This window comes from Cynocephalus volans, chromosome 3 (assembly GCF_027409185.1).
Source record: "Cynocephalus volans isolate mCynVol1 chromosome 3, mCynVol1.pri, whole genome shotgun sequence".
In the NCBI taxonomy this organism is placed as follows: domain Eukaryota; kingdom Metazoa; phylum Chordata; class Mammalia; order Dermoptera; family Cynocephalidae; genus Cynocephalus; species Cynocephalus volans.
The window spans coordinates 6,341,799-6,358,356 of record NC_084462.1 but is presented as its reverse complement, the minus strand read 5'-3'; the positions used below and the strand labels follow the sequence as shown (position 1 = coordinate 6,358,356).

Here is a 16,558-nt window from a genome sequence, read left to right as displayed (position 1 = left end):
AAATGTCCTTCTAGTAAAATTACTTAATCACTAATATAATAAACTTTTACATACATTAATTTACATTGAATTAGTATAAAACAGCTTAGGCAATTTAACTAAAACAGTATTTCACAAACATTTTCAACAATCATATTGTGTAATGGGACCTACGTGTGCAGCAGGAAAAGGAATGTCATAGCTGTTACCAAGAATAAAACTGTAGTCCTTCCCCAACCAAGAAGTCAGGAGTTTCAGGAGTCAATGTGCAGTGTTGTACTAAAGAGTCAGACCTCACGATGTCTGACTACTAACACCTTTTACAGCTCTGCAGTCCTCCTTCCCATTTTGCCCATCTGGTCAAGCTAATAATAGTGCCTGTGTGCTCCCTTCTTTGGCACTAACTGGAAGTTCAAACCCCACACATAGAAACTCCCATGACAACCCTGCCCTTTAACAACCATACAATGAATCCAGCCACTTTTCTTACACACTCAAGCCACATTTGGACCAGCTTGAGAAGTCTACCCTGCTTTCCCCAGGAAGATTATGTAATAAACATTCTCATTCTACTTCAATATATCTACACCAAACATTAAGTGGAGTTTAATTCACTTTCAGTGGAGTGGTCACAAATTCGAATTACCAGATAATGTTACAAAGGTGAATATATGAATGTCAGGTCCGCTGCCGGCCGACCGGAACAGCCCTAGCCTCGTTCCTTTTGGTGGGCGAGCAAATGGCCTGGATTACTCTTTCCCTCCTGTCCCCTTTGGAAGGAGACAGGGGAAGAGAGCCATGAAGAGAGTTGAGCACAGCCGCCGGCCCCAACCAGCCTGGTTTAAAGGACACTCAGGCGTGGCAAGGATTCTGTTGAGCAGTTCCGTTTATTATCACAAAAGCACTTGCTTTTATAGGCAGATGGGGAGGGGAGGTTTTAACATAATCCTATCAGCTTAAAGGTCAAGGGCATGCATCCTGTCTCAATGCCTAGCTATTGCAACCACGCAGTGTTCACAAGTGCGGAAGCACGTATTTGGCCAATAAGGGCTAAAGCAAGGTTCCCAAAGACACTCCCACCCTACTTCCTCCCGGGTTGCCTTAGGCTGCCACGTTAATATGCCCTTGTGGGCTATAATTGTGCCACTTGTAATGTCACTTAAGGTGGCGTTAGTTTTTAAGGCCCGACATATGAAGTTTCTAGTTTATCTACCAGAATAAAACAAAATTCTCATTCTGCATGTTCCTGAAAAGGAAATTCATGAACATTAACCTTTTCAAATTGTCACTGAGAACTCCAAGGACAAAAAAAGAGAGGGTGTTATTTTTATTTTTATTCCCTACACTTTTACTTCGTAATATTTTTTATAGTCTTCCTATATTTGTATTTTCTCAGCGTGTAAATCACGATGCATGTCATAAGTCTTATTTGGCACACACAAGAGGCACGTAGAAATAGTGTATATTTATCAACAGTAATGCACGTTTTAGAGTGTAAGAGTCCGAAATTGCACTTCTAAAAAATTTCGTTATACCCACATAAATATCCCAAGGCAGAGTGCAGAGAGAAGTGCAAAGTAGGAATATAGGCTCCCAAGTTACTGTTTGATTCCACTGAGAAGAAAAAATTGTTCCAGGTCCTTCAACTGTAAGAACCTAACGGTACATTCTTATTGTCTGTTATGAAGTATATCACTAAGATGGGATAAAACTATGTTGGTACAAAGAACGTGCTCACTCACAGTTAAGAAAAAAAACATTAAATTTTATTAATTAAAACATGAGATTTATGATAATTATGAATGAAACTAGCAAAATGTAATGTCAGCAGTTAAATGTGAATCCTACTCAAGAACATGCTATTCTGGTGTTTTTCATTAAACTCTCCACCCTGATAACTCTTCTGTCTTCAATTTCAAAAATAAAAATAATTTTTCATCAACCTTTGTTATACAGCAGCTATTGCCATTCGATAGAGAAAATGGCCACCATTTCCTCTGAATTATTCCTACCACATAAACATTCCCTAATAATATATTCCTCTCTTCTCATAAAAATCCCAGTCTCCTAAGGTCTTGGCCTACTGTACTTCATGTTGTCGGTACTTTTCTTTTCTATAACCCACAGAGCCCTTCTGCCAGGAGAAAGGCAGCCTGAACACAATATGCACAACTGACATGGTTTTGCATTATTTTCTGCCCCTCTCAAATGCTCTCTAATTCAAACAATAGTTAATTTTAGAAGGCAGAGTCCTTCTTCCAGGAACTTGTATAGAAATGATCCTCACCCTAATAAAGTAGGTAAACTTTATTTTTTTTTTCCTTAATTTTTTCTCAGAGAACACAATGAAAGGCCTGTGAAGAAGGTTTAAGATTAACTATGGGTTGAAAGTCACATGAGTAAATGATAAAGTAGCCTTTTGAAGAAACTTCAAATAATTGAACAAAATATTTTATAATCTGAAAAGAATTTTAAATTTCCAAACATCCTTGCACTTTTGATATACAAGTATATTGTGTTATAAGTTAATATATTTTAACTTCTAATTAGCCTGCAGTACATAATAACAAAGGTTAAGCTTGGAGAATGAAAGAATGAATTATTCTTCCTATAAATTCTCCTATAGATATGGAACTTGAGTAATAGCCTCAGGATGCACATCACATTTGTGTGGTTTCATCAAAAATCAAAAATGTTTAATTTGATGCCTAGTGAGTTGTGAGGCCTGAATTAAGCCTCTGCCATACATTACACTTAGATGATGTCTCTTCAGTATAACTCTCTGATGTCTGTTAATGCTTTAACTCATGAGGACTCTGCTAGTCAATGCATTTGTAGATTCTCTCAAGAATTAATTCTCTGATGTTGTGCAAGGAGTAAATTGTGACTGAAGACTCTGTCACACTCATTTGTAAGGTTCTTCTCCAGTATGAATTCTGTGATGACTTGAAAGGTTTGAAATTTGACTGAAGGCCTTGCCACACACTTTACATTTGTAAGGTTTCTTTCCAGTATGGATTACCTGATGGGTAGTTAGGCTTGAATGCACTCTAAAGGCTTTGCCACACTCATTACACTTATAAGGTTTCTCTCCAGTATGAATTCTCCGATGATTTGCAAGGTGTGAATTTTGAGTAAAGACTTTGCCACATTCATTACATTTGTAAGGTTTTTCTCCTGTGTGGATTGCCTGATGGGTTGTTAGGCTTGAATGCACACTAAAGGCTTTGCCACATTCAGTACACTTGTAAGGCTTCTCTCCAGTATGAATTCTACGATGATTTGCAAGGTGTGAATTTTGAGTGAAGACTTTGCCACATTCACTACACTTGTAAGGTTTCTCTCCAGTATGAATTGCTTGATGGGTGGTTAGGTTTGAACTAATAGTAAAGGCTTTGCCACACTCATTACACTTGTAAGGTTTCTCTCCAGTATGAATTCTACGATGACTAGCAAGGCTTGAAAGCTGACTGAAGAACTTACCACATTCATTACATTTGTAAGGTTTTTCTCCAGTATGGATTACCTGATGAGCAGTTAAGTTTGAACGAATTCTAAAGGCCTTGCCGCACTCATTACACTTGTAAGGTTTTGCTCCAGTATGAATTCTCCAGTGCCTCGTAAGGTGTGAATTTTGAGTGAAGACCTTGCCACATTCAATACACTTATAAGGTTTCTCACCAGTATGAATTGCCCGATGACTTGCAAGGTATGAATTCTGAGTGAAGACTTTACCACACTCATTACATTTGTAAGGTTTTTCTCCAGTATGTATAGCCTGATGAGTAGTTAGGTTAGAACGAACACTGAAGGCTTTCTCACACTCATTACACTTGTAAGGTTTCTCTCCAGTATGAATTCTACGATGAGTCGCAAGATGTGAATTTTGAGTGAATACCTTGCCACATTCCCCACATTTGTAAGGTTTTTCCCCAGTATGGATTGCCTGATGGGTAGTTAAGTTTGAACTAATAGTAAAGGCTTTGCCACACTCATTACACTTATAAGGTTTCTTTCCAGTATGAATGCGCCGATGACTTGCAAGGCTTGAAGGGTGACTAAAGACCTTGCCACACTCGTTACATTTGTAAGGTTTTTCTCCAGTGTGAATCGCCTGATGCGTCGTTAGGTTTGAACGCACAGTAAAGGCTTTCCCACACTCAGTACACTTGTAAGGTTTCTCTCCAGTATGAATTCTCCGATGAGTTGCAAGATGTGAATTTTGAGTGAAGACCTTGCCACATTCATTACATTTGTACGGTTTCTCTCCAGTATGGATTACCCGATGGGTAGTTAGGTTTGAATATGTACGAAAGGCTTTCCCACACTCATAACACTTGTAAGGTCTTTCTCCAGAATGAATTCTCTGATGAGCTACAAGACTTGAAGGCTGCGTGAAGACCTTGCCACATTCATTACATTTATAAATTTTCCTTCCAGTATGGATTACCTGATGGGTAGTTAGATTTGAATGCACACTAAAGGATTTCCCACACTCATGATACTTGTAAGGTTTCTCTCCAGAATGAATTCTCTGATGACTTAAAAGGCATGAAGGTTGAGTGAAGACCTTGCCACATTCATTACACTTGTAAGATTTTTCCCAACTATTTGAAGAAGGGATAAAATTATTCCCATATTTTTTAGAAATGTGAGTTCTGACACTAGAACAAATTTGTTGAAGTGGTGAAATGAGAACTCCATTTTTCATAGATTTCTCAACTTGATTACATTCATAAATTTTCCTTTCATATTGAAATAGCTGTTCAGGCAGAGGTGACGGAAAGCTAAATCCAAGCTGAGTTATATTAATCCTGTTTCCTGCATGCCTTCTATCATGTTTTCTTCTACCAGTGAGACTTTCTTTCTGGGTCATAGAAACTTCTTTGTAATTTCTTTCATAATCTCTCCACTGACACTCAAAGTTATGTATATTTTTCTGGTCTTCCCTGAAAGAAAAGTCTTTGATGTCATGGCTTTCATGTCTTTCCAACATCACTGTATGCAACACTTCGGTATTGCTGTTCCCTTTTGGTGGTAATTCCTTGATTATACAATTAGGAGAGATATCTACAAGATATAAAGAACCATCATTTTCCAATTAATTACAGTACATAAATAAATATTTCACATTGAAAAACATAATATTACACCAAAAGTTACACTTATATTGAACAGACTTAACGAAACTTCAGAGCCATAAAATTCAATTTTTAGGAACACAACAGAAATAGGATTCTTTAAAAAAGAAAAGGTGAGTACATGCAATTCAAGTTAATAATAGGGAAGCCTAGTTTCAAACAACCTATGGTCGAAGCACATTTGTCAAAGCTATGTTAGTCCTGAAAGTAGGAGGATTTTTCCACTGTGACCTCAAGGCACACACCAATTGGCAAAAAACATGGCTTTCTTATAAGTGAGGAGAAAAACATTTTATTATGCATATTTATAGCTGACTTATTATGTACAAATAAATGCTAAAGAACAATATGATACAGTGTAATGGAAAATAACCCACAGAAAATTATGTGATGAATAATTAAAGAAGCACCAATTTTAAATTACAAAGAAACAGCATCAGGAAAATAAGAACAATTTAATAAACAATGTCATAAAAAATAATATTTTTCTAAATACCTGTTATAAAACAATCTATACCAGCACAGACCAAGTATTTTGCAACATTAAAAAGTGGCTCATGACAGTTACATTGCATAATGCATACTGAAAAACCATTATCTGTAAATCATGATGAAAATTAATTAATAAAACATTCTAGTAACCCATGATAAAATGAGCAGGCAAAGAATTAGTAATCACATTTACAAAAAGTTATGGTCTGTGGAATTGTAAATAATTTCCTCTTAAAAAAAAAGGAAAGGATTTCTACTTCAGAACCAGCACACAATACAAGAACTGTAATATGATTTTGTAAAAAATTGTATTATGTACTGACAAAGTATAATTGTATATATTTATGGGAAACAAAGTGATGTCACAATATATGTACACAGTGTAGAATAATGAAATAAAGTTTATTACCATATACATCACCTAAAAACGTATCATTTACACCAACTATTTAATTGAAACTTTGTACTGACCAACATCTCCCTATTCCACCTACTTCCCAGCCTCTGATAACCATTATTCTACTTTCTGCTTCTAGAAATTCAATTGGTTTAAATTCCACATATAAGTGAGAACATGTAATAATTGTATTTCTGTGCTTGGCTTATTTCACTTAGTGAAATTCATCCGTGTTAAATGTTGCTTCATCCAGGTTCCACATACTCAACTTCCTTCTTTTGAAGGAAGACTAGAATTCTATTCTGTGTGTATACCACATTTTCTTTATTCATTCTTCTGTGATGGAAAACAGGGTGACTACATAACTAATTAGGCTAGTGTGAATAATGTTGCAATAAACATGGAGTACAGATATCTCTTAGACAAAATGATTTCAAATCCTTTGGAGATACACCTAAAAGTGGAATTGCTGGATCACAGGATAATTCTACTTTTAGTTTTTTGAAGAACCTCCATGCAGTTTTCCATAATGGCTGTACTAATTTACATTTCCACAAACGGTGTACAAGGCTCCCCTTTTCTCCACATCCTGCCCAACTCTTATCCTTTACCTTTTCGATAATAGCCATTCTTGCAGGTGTGAGATATCTTATTCCATCTATCTGTCGGCCACTTGTAAGTCATCTTTCAAAGAATGTCTATTGAGGTCCTTTGCCCATTTTTAAATCAGGCTATTTGTTCTGTTTTCATATTATTGAGTTGCTTCAGCTTCTTGTACATTTTGGATATTAACACCCAATCAGATGTTCTTAAGCAGGGCTGCTCACTCAGGAAGTATAGACAATAACAGGTCACAGCATATACAACAAGCATAAAAAGAAATACTTCAAGGGACACACAAGCACTAAGGTGTGTGGCCAACAGTGTTACGCAGCCATTTCTCATGGATAATGATATCTGTGTCATCACCCCCTCCACATACTGATTTAAGCAGTGTCCTAAAAAGTTGTCCAGTGCATGAATAGGGGTCTTGCATTACAGTGAAAGTAGTGTCCTGTGGAAATTGGGGTCTTTAAGCATACAAAATTAATACGCTAGGAACTAACATTATAGTCCATCCAGATCAAAGTATTATGTGAGGAAAGGCCAAGATGGAAGACCAGTAAAAGCAGGGCAGGGAGTAATGGACATGTGGGTGCAAATTTTGTGCTGGCAAATCTGTGGGAATGTGACTGCAATAAGGCACTGGAAGAAAAGAATAAGTCATTTAACAAGGAGCATAATACCGATGCAACCTTAACTACGGACATTAAATTACAGGCATGGGCAAAATGGAAGAGACTTAAAAGGGAGGTACTGTGATGAAGTGAAAACAGGTTTATATCACACAGTATTTGCACAGGCAATAAAAGTAAAAATAAATAAAATGGACTACATCAAAATTTAAAAATATTGTGCAGCAAAGGAAACAATCAAAAAGAAAACCTATGGAGAGGAAGAAAATATTTGCAAAACATGTATCTGATAAAAGGTGAATTTCTAGAATATACAAAAAACTCCTACAAGTCAACAACATAAATAACCTGTTTAAAAAATGGGCAAAGGGACTGAATACATATTTCTGCAGAGATGATATACAAATGACTAATAAGCACACAAAAAGATGCAAAATATCATTAATCAAAAGAAAATACAAATAAAAATACAGTCAGATATCACCTCACACCCATTAGGATGTGAACAAAAAATAAGAGTGGTGGTGAGGATGTAGAGAAATAGGAGGCTTTTGCCTTGTTGGTGGGAATATAAAAAGGTATGGCCACTACGAAAGATAACATGATATTTCCTCAATTCAAAATTAAATTACCATATGAACCAACAATTTTACTTCTGAGTATATATCTAAAAGTACTGAAAACAAAATCTGGAAAATATATTTGTAAACTCATGTTCATTGCAGCATTATTCAAAATAGCTGAGACGGGGAAGCAAATCAGGAATCCATCACAGATGAGCAGATAAACAAATTGTGGTATACACACACACTGGAACATTATTCAGCCTCAAAACAGGTAAAAATCCTGTCATATGCCACAAGATGGATGAACCTGGAGGACACTACGCTAAATGAATAAATCAGTTATAAAGAGACAAATACTGTATGATTCCATTTAAAAGAAGTATCTAAAATAGTGAAATTCACACAAACAAAAAGTAGAGTGGTACTTGCCAGGAGCTAGGAAGAGAGGAAAACAGGGGGAGAAAGAGATTAAATGATCATGGTAATCAATTAAATCTAAATTCAAACCAAAAGAAAAATATGGTATATTTTAACTCTGCTAAGCTCATACAATATAAAATATTATAAAAGTTATTTGACAAAATAAAAAGAGGAACATAAGGTCTGGGATAATACTATTATATATATATGACATATATATTATTATTAGTTATAATTAAAGTTGTTAGTAGGAATGAATGAAAATTAATGTGCACTCATCCAATATTAATATGTGACTACATAAATATCACCAGGAGAACACAAGTAACCTTACAGAGAGAATATATGTAAATGACCACAGTGGGGGAGTGGCTTGTACTGAAGGGCACTATTAGTGGCAGCAAAGTGCAGACACATTTCCTGGCAGTGGTGTGGAGACCTACGGAGGCGGTCGTCAGCAACATAAGCAGCAAACAGATCCAGAGAACAACTGGACAGCACCAGGAGATGGGTTCACAAGGACCAGGTGAACATTACAGAAATTCAGATGGAAAGACAGGAAACACAATAGACTTCATGTGTTAACTCATGAAGAGAATTTCCAGAATTTCAGACATTACACTACAAATATAGGTATTATAAACAACAATGGAGAAGAAGTACATGAAATGCAAGAAGTGGGCTGAGTTTCCTGTAACATACAATGAAATATTTAAAAATTAATTTAGTATACCAAGATGGATATAAACAATGTAGACAAGGAAAATCATCAGAACACAGCATTTTTTCCAAGACACAAAAACTAAGTGAAATTTAAACAAAACTGAGCAAGTTTTGTTTACAAAACCAAAAACATACTATAGAAAAAGAAATGGGTCTTAAGTAACAAATTAAGGAAAGTCAATTCAATGGTATTTCTAGAATTAAGACAGTATCTTAATAAAGCAAAATAGTGTATTCTCAAGGCATCAAAAATTCTCAATTTGAAAACTGTAATGAATTTAATTGATAAAAGTGTACTTTAATGATAGGTATTAACTCAGCTGAAACATAAGTAAAAATAATAATAGACTCTCCAATAAGTTCTAGAATTTGTATAGTTTTTAGAAAAACTCCTGCTGAGCCATCCCCTCTATACTAAAGAAGGAAATATTCTAAAATATACAAATCAATAGCCATTCCCTGATATAACAGTCCCACACACTGCAGATATAAAACAAAGAATACTAAGAGCATCCTAGTATGCTCTTAGTGGAACTGCTAATTAAATTTAAAAAGCAAGTTCATTTATAATTCATAAAAATGTACAAGATAAAAGTAGCAGTGGCCTAAACGAATGACAGTAGAATTAAAATAGAGATATCATTCAACTTCATAAGCTCTCTCAAGATGTGTCCAAACCATTACTTGTTATACACTAAATGTACAACAAATTGAACAAAGGCTTGAACAGAGGTTTGTTGTTAAACAAAGGTTTAAATAATAAATAATGGCACACAAAGGGGATAAAAAATGCGGCATGAACAATAGTTCAGCCAAGCACCTCAAACATGTGACACTGTGAACTTTAACAATGTTCTCCCTAGGAGAAATTCCTACACCACTGATTGCTGGCTCAAAGAAGATGATCATGAGCGTATGTGATCAACACTGTCACAGCACCTTGAGAGAGACCTTCGTGACACTTCTCAAAAACTAGAACTATATCTAAAAACACTTTTCAGTCAGGCTCTCCTGATACTTTGTATCTCAGTATCCTAGGACATGTTGACAACTCTACTCAGTGGCTTCGAGGGGCATCTCGGGGCATCTCTATGTGTAGCAGGATGATATTCAAACACATTAGTCAAAGTGTTCTCCATAAATTTTCTGTTACCCAGTAAACCCATTCCATAAGGGAGTCCACAAGAAGTTATCCATAACCTGAAGGTGGCTTATCACAGTAGACAAATAAGATGACATGTCAGTCCCTAGGAATGTGTATATCAAAGCCAAATTTCTGAGGCCAAATCACACAAACATTAGAGAATATGAAATCAGAAAAAGCCAAGGTTTTTTACATTCACAAAGTAGTAAGGGCAGGGAGAGAGAAAAATACAACATATGGGGGTCAGATATTTTAGGATCTTGAGGTGGGACTCTGTGCTCTGCTCATAGATCCTACAGTAAGAGCCTGATCCACAAAGGACAGGGGATCAAAGAGGTGACCTTTCTGTCCATTGTTTTTATGGTTCTGATGAGTAACAATCTCAAAAGATCCAATCCACTCTCCTGCCAAACATGCCCATGAAGTATGACAAAAACAGAACAGAAGAAATAACTGAGAGACCTCAGCAGGCAAAGACGGCTTGAGACAGCTCCATAAGGTTTCCAGGGCCCCAGATGCAAAGAAAAAGTAGCCAGTGTTTCTCACCTCCTAACTAGGTTTTCCAATCATATGAAATAGAAGGGAATATGGGCAAGTCCAGGTGTCACAACTATAGACACTTGAGCTCTGATCTATATGGACTGAGAACTGAGCATGAGATGGAATCTAGCACAGAAAGGAGACACCAAGGGGAAAAGAGATCTTTTTGAAACACCCCTCCCGCTGCCACTGAGAGTCAAGGAACCAAAGAGTTCACAGAAGCTAGACAACTTGAGATACTTGAAAATTAATTTAGTATACAGAGATAAAGATTGTAGACAAGGAGAATCACTGAACATAAAAAAGACTTTAATCATGAGAAAGACTTTGCATGTCTCTGAGCTGCAGCACCACTGCAAGGCAAGTGAATAAACTTTTACACCTCTGTGGAACAGAGTGAAAAATGGGAGAAAAGAAAAATTTTCTTTCAGAGTTCACAGGAAATAAACTGTTGTTTTCCAAGAGAAATCTCCCACTTGCAGAGTTTCCCAACACAGTTTAGTGATGAGGCTTCCTCTCTGCCCATCTGAGCTCTCACCTATATTCATACCTTTGATCCATTCTCGTCCATTTGGTTTTCTTGCTGTTGTCACTTGGCTCTCCACAGTCCAGGGTTCTTTCCCTTGCTCCAACATGGAGATAATACTCAGATCAAAACTACAGATTCCTGCTTATAAAAAGAAACAAATATAAAATGTTGTGGCTTTTCCAGAATCCCAGCCCTGAATTTACCTGAGGACAAAGGACATTATAGATGGATCTCAAAACATATCTCAGAAATTCATCCACTGAATATTTCTTTCCAAATGCTTAGGAAACACCGTAATATGCAGATATCTAGGTTTCTTGCAAGAACCATTGAATCAAAACACAGAAATAGAAAACAGAAAATTAGATATTTTAAAAGTCTGTCATAAGGTTTTATGCATATGTAAGCTCCAGAACCACTCAATGATGTATCATAAAGGGAGCAGAGCATCTGAAAAAAGTGACAGTTAAAGGCCACATGCCACATTATGAAGCTTTTCATTTGAGTCAATAAGGCTTCCATCTCAGTCAAGCAATGCAAGGGCTCCCAAAACACTCAAAAAGTAAAACATAAAGACACACAAAGGCAGATTCTGTCTTGCAAAGGGAAGTTATCCTCACCCAGGAAGACCAGGTTCCTGTAGTTCTCCAACATCACATCCTTGTATAAAGCCCTCTGAGCAAGATCCAGGCATTTCCACTCCTCCCGAGAAAATCCTATGGCCACATCCCTGAATGTCAACTGCCCCTAAAATAAAAAACACATTTCACCAAGGTGCTATGGAAAGAGTTCTAATCTTCACATAAAATAAGAAGAAAAGAGAACAGTAAGGATAGATGCGACTGAAGTGAGTCTGCTGGCAGATCCATGTTGTGATACTGTGAAATTTATTTTTTGGTCTTCATCTCCCTTTCCTAAAATATAACTCATTTGGAATCTCTGGAGTGATAAGTATCTTTTTTTATTGTAATGAGATAACTGGTGGCTGATGACCACCAGATACCCTTAGGATGCGAGCCTGGTCGCTGGAAAAACCAAGGCAGAATTAACGAGTTGGGACTTTCAGACCCACCCCTAACTTCCCAAGCATGAGAAGGGGCTAAAGGTTCAGTTAATCACCAGTAATGTAATCAGTCATGACCAGGTAATAAAGCGTCGTAAAAAACTAAAAGGACAGGGTTCAGAGGACCTTCCAAATAAGTGAACAAGTAGCTGGAGGTCCCTGGAGGGTGGTGACCCAGAGAGGACACAGAAGCTCGGTGCCCTTCCCCCATACCTTGCCCAATGCATGGCTTCCATCTGGTTGTTCATCCATATCCTTTGTAATATCCTTTATAATGAAGGGGGAAAATATAAAGTGTTTCCCTGAGTTCAGTGAGTTGTTCTAGCAAATTAATCAAATACGAGGAAGGGGTCGTGGGAATCCACAGTTAATAGTAGGTCAGTGAGAAGCACAAGCCACAACCTGTGCTTGCAACTGGCATCCAACGTGAGGGCATTCTTGTGGGACTGAGCCCTCAACCTATGAGATCTGATGCTATCTCCAGGTAGATAGTGACAGATTTAAATTAAATTTGAGGACACTCAGCTGGTGTCCCCTGCTGAACTGTTTGCTTGGTGTGTGGAGAAAAACTCCACACATCTGGGATCACAGAGCCTTCTGTGTTGTGAGAGTATAGTAGGAGAAACTGGGTCTGTTTTTCCTATATTCACACACACATGTTAAGGCATTTTTGAGCAAGTTACGTCTCCTTAATTCTGTTTTACTATATTTTTCTATAAAAGTCTACGATATCCTCTCAGTCAGTGTGGGTGTCTCAGTTTTGTGGACAATACAAAAAATATATAAATAGAAAGTCAACACAGGGTTATCTCTATAAAAATGTTAAATATTATGTCCAACACACCAAGTGATGTCCAGTGTCCAGATGAGCTACAGCAGGAGTGGATGTCTTCAGAGATGACAAAGTCCACGGTGGCTTTATAGAAAGAAAGGTCAGAATCTAAAAACTGTGATGATGATAGCCACAGCAATAACTGAGGCTTCTGAACACCTCCCATGTGCTAAACACTACTCTAAATGCTTGACATGTGCTTACTCATAACACCATAACAGCCCATGACGGAAAGATCTGTTCCCATTTTACTGGGGAGACAACTGTGCCTCAGAGGCCCTAAAAATTCTCACCTCAGGCCAGAGAGCTAAAAATGTCAGAGCAAGCACCTGAACTCATTTGTATTGGAATTAAAATTGAACCTAAAGAATCAAACAGTTAAGTAATAGACACGGCATCAAAAGTAAATTGATACTAGGTTACCAAACTGAGAAAAGTTGAAACGAGTTCAAGGATAACAAATGGAACTGCATAAAAGGTCACTATATACACACACACACCTGGGTGCCCATAATACATTACTATTCTTACGATTAATTCATTAACGTGACAGTGTAGAGCAAATTTAAGGCCATGCACAATATTAAAGATATAATTCCAATTGTTAAAAAAAAAACTTTTAAACTATAAAAATATTTATAGTTTAAACTTTTAAACTATAAAACATTAGATCCAAATGAAACGTACCATTTTGTACCAATGCCCTAAGCAAGGCCTTCCAAACCAAGACAAAACAAACAAGCACACAACAAAAGACAAGAGATATGTAAAAAAGATTTCTTTTTCTTTTTTTTTTTTTTCCAGCTGGTAAGGGGATCGCAACCCTTGGCTTGGTGTTGCCCACCCCGCGCTCAGCCAGTGAGCACACCGGCCATCCCTATGTAGGATCCGAACCCGCGGCGGGAGTGCCGCTGTGCTCGGGGTTGGCCCAGAAGATTTATTTTTCACACTAAAAAAATGTATAACCTAAAAAATGACAATAGGTCATATATAAATAATTAAACAGCAGAATATAAAATAGCTCCTAAAATTCATGGAAAGAAAAGTGTGCAAAGTATGAAAACCCATTTTATACATACACATTCATACAAAGTAATGAAACCTACTCAAACTGACAAGAAATTGGAAAATGGAAATACAAAGGGTTATCATTTTCCCCACTTTCTCAATATATAAGAAGAACATAGTAGCGAGTTTTGTTTAAATGAGATCTCACTTGTTGTTGGTGGGACAGGGTTCCTTTGAAGCTGGGGGCAGGAATGGAATATTGCCAAATCTACCAAATTAGGAAATGCACGCACCATCCTAGAAGAAGAAATCACTTTTTCAATTCGTCAACCTGGAGGAACCCTCAGACATCTGTAGTGAGGGTGGTAAGCTCAGAGGCAGCCACTGTAATATTCTTTAAGACAAAGAAAAAGTGTCAAAGGCCCATGCGTCTTCACTTAGAGACTGCTCCAAGGAGGATGTCAAAGAGCAGACTATTCATCTTTCCTAACATGCAAACATGTACATTTTCGCTACTTGCAGGATAAATATATCACAATAAAACATTCACTGAAAATTTTTTTTGTAAATATCATAGCTATGAATAAATACATTTGTACAGGACTTGTGCTCCTCTTGCCACAAAATTGACAAAACAGTGGCTCGTCACTGACACATGAGGAAGGGTGGAGGACGTGACAGGAAAGGGGATGGTTTACACCTTAGAGCCTCAACTCCATGTTTGTTTGGACTTTTACTATAAAACAAATTTATACATAATGTGATGTTTAAAATTTTTTAAAAGATACAATGTATAACAATAATTAACAGAATGAGAATATGGCTCCATCTTTTGTAATGTCAAAGAAGTTCTGCTCCTATCTCTGAGCTCAATTATAACCATTTTCACCTAACACCTGGTGCATAACAATCCCTGCAGTCTCCATGGGATGAATGTGCTGAGAGTGGTTTAATGAATCTCCTCTTGTTAGAACTTCAGGCTGGTTGGTGTTGAAGGACAATAACTACAATGGCTTCTGGTGCTTTGATGAAACCTCAGATGATTGGCCTTCTGGCCAGTCATCTGTGATTTCATATTGTTGGAGCATTTGCTGTATCCCTGGGGGTTGCAGCTTTCTATGAGTTTGCTGTGGCTGAACCAAGAAAGAAGGCATATGCAGATTTCTACAGAGATTATGATTCCATGAAAGATTTTGAGAAGATGAGGAAGGCTGGTATCTTTCAGAGTGCAAAGTGATTTTCAAATGCAAAGAATTTCTTTGGGTTAAGTTTCATAGAAGTTTGTCACTGACCTGAGTTCCTGAACTAAGAAAATGAATATGTGGGCCAAGAGATAGTTTCTTTAAATAAATAAACAATTAAAAAAATACAAAAAAAAAAAAAAAAACTTCAGGCTGACACAATACGATAAAACTGTTTATATAATACAACATCCTCTATCACTGATGACTGTGTCTGAACCTTCCTTTTAAATCCAAGTCATTAAGAGTTTATGTTAGAGTTCCAGTCAAGATAGTGGAATAGATAATCCCCAGCGTCACTCTCTCCCACAAATCAACCAATTTACAACTATAAAAATGTTAACCACAGCCAAGCTGGGGCCGCTAGAGCTCAGGGGAAGAGGAGGAGAGACCTACAGAGTTCATGAAGGTGGGAGAAGCTATGTTGAGAGAAAGAAAAAATTGCTTCAAGTGTTTGGGGCTGCAGCCACTTTAAGGCTGGAGCTGCTGAGCACATGGAGCAGGAGCCGGTAGAAGACACAGCTGTGCCCTTCAAATGGAGTTGCTTGGAGGTAGCTGGGGAGAACAGGGCCTTGGTGGCCCCCAGGACAGCAAGACTACTAATAAGGCTCCCGTGGGTCCACGCAGGAGCAAGGAGCCAGAACAACTGAAAAAAAGGAGCCATTCTGAGGCCAGTGAGTCATCACAAGGGATTGGCACAGGGCCTGTTCCATGGGAAGTGTTTGGAGCATGGTCGGTGGGGGAGACAGGCCCACCGGGAGAACACTGGGACACAGCAAGGTCAGCTGATCCAACACCCAATCAGCACAGGACCACTCAGAGGTGACTGATCAGGAATATAGAATTACGTGGGGTGCAGTTTGATGAAAAGACTCAGGCACAGATCAGAGTTTCTACACAACCCAAGTGCACTGGTCTCTGGAGAGCTGGAAGTACCTATAAGGTCAACCATTAAACCCTGAGCTGCACAAAAAGCCTTCCCTAAGGAAACAACAGCAAAGCAGCAATTTAGCTCAACCACACAGCTCAAGTACTGGTTCCCACAGGAAGTTCCCCCATTTTAGAAGTAAGCAAAGGACAAAAAATTAGTTCTCGCCCAAATGCACCACCAGCACCTCAGGGCCCACCAAGGGACCTGAGGCTGGAGCTGGAGACAGACTCCTGCCCACAACCAGGCACACTGTCAGCACCAAGGAGCATGCCAAAAACATCACCTCCATGTGGGTGGCCCACAACAGCCATCACAGT

The 16,558-nt window shown here is 37.8% G+C and overlaps 1 protein-coding gene and 1 pseudogene across 1 annotated transcript in view; one reads left to right on the top strand and one right to left on the bottom strand.

Moving 5' to 3' along the window:
- Window positions 1–2,474: 2,474 nt before the first annotated feature.
- The window catches only part of LOC134372922 (zinc finger protein 160-like), a 91,251-nt gene continuing 77,167 nt past the window's right edge, over window positions 2,475–16,558 (bottom strand). The window contains 2 exon segments of the mRNA XM_063090257.1: window positions 2,475–2,890; window positions 2,892–4,567. Of these exon segments, the coding sequence (XP_062946327.1) occupies window positions 2,824–2,890; window positions 2,892–4,567 (1,743 nt within the window). The 3' untranslated portion in view covers window positions 2,475–2,823.
- Window positions 15,079–15,306, top strand: LOC134372943 (cytochrome c oxidase subunit 6C-like; annotated as a pseudogene).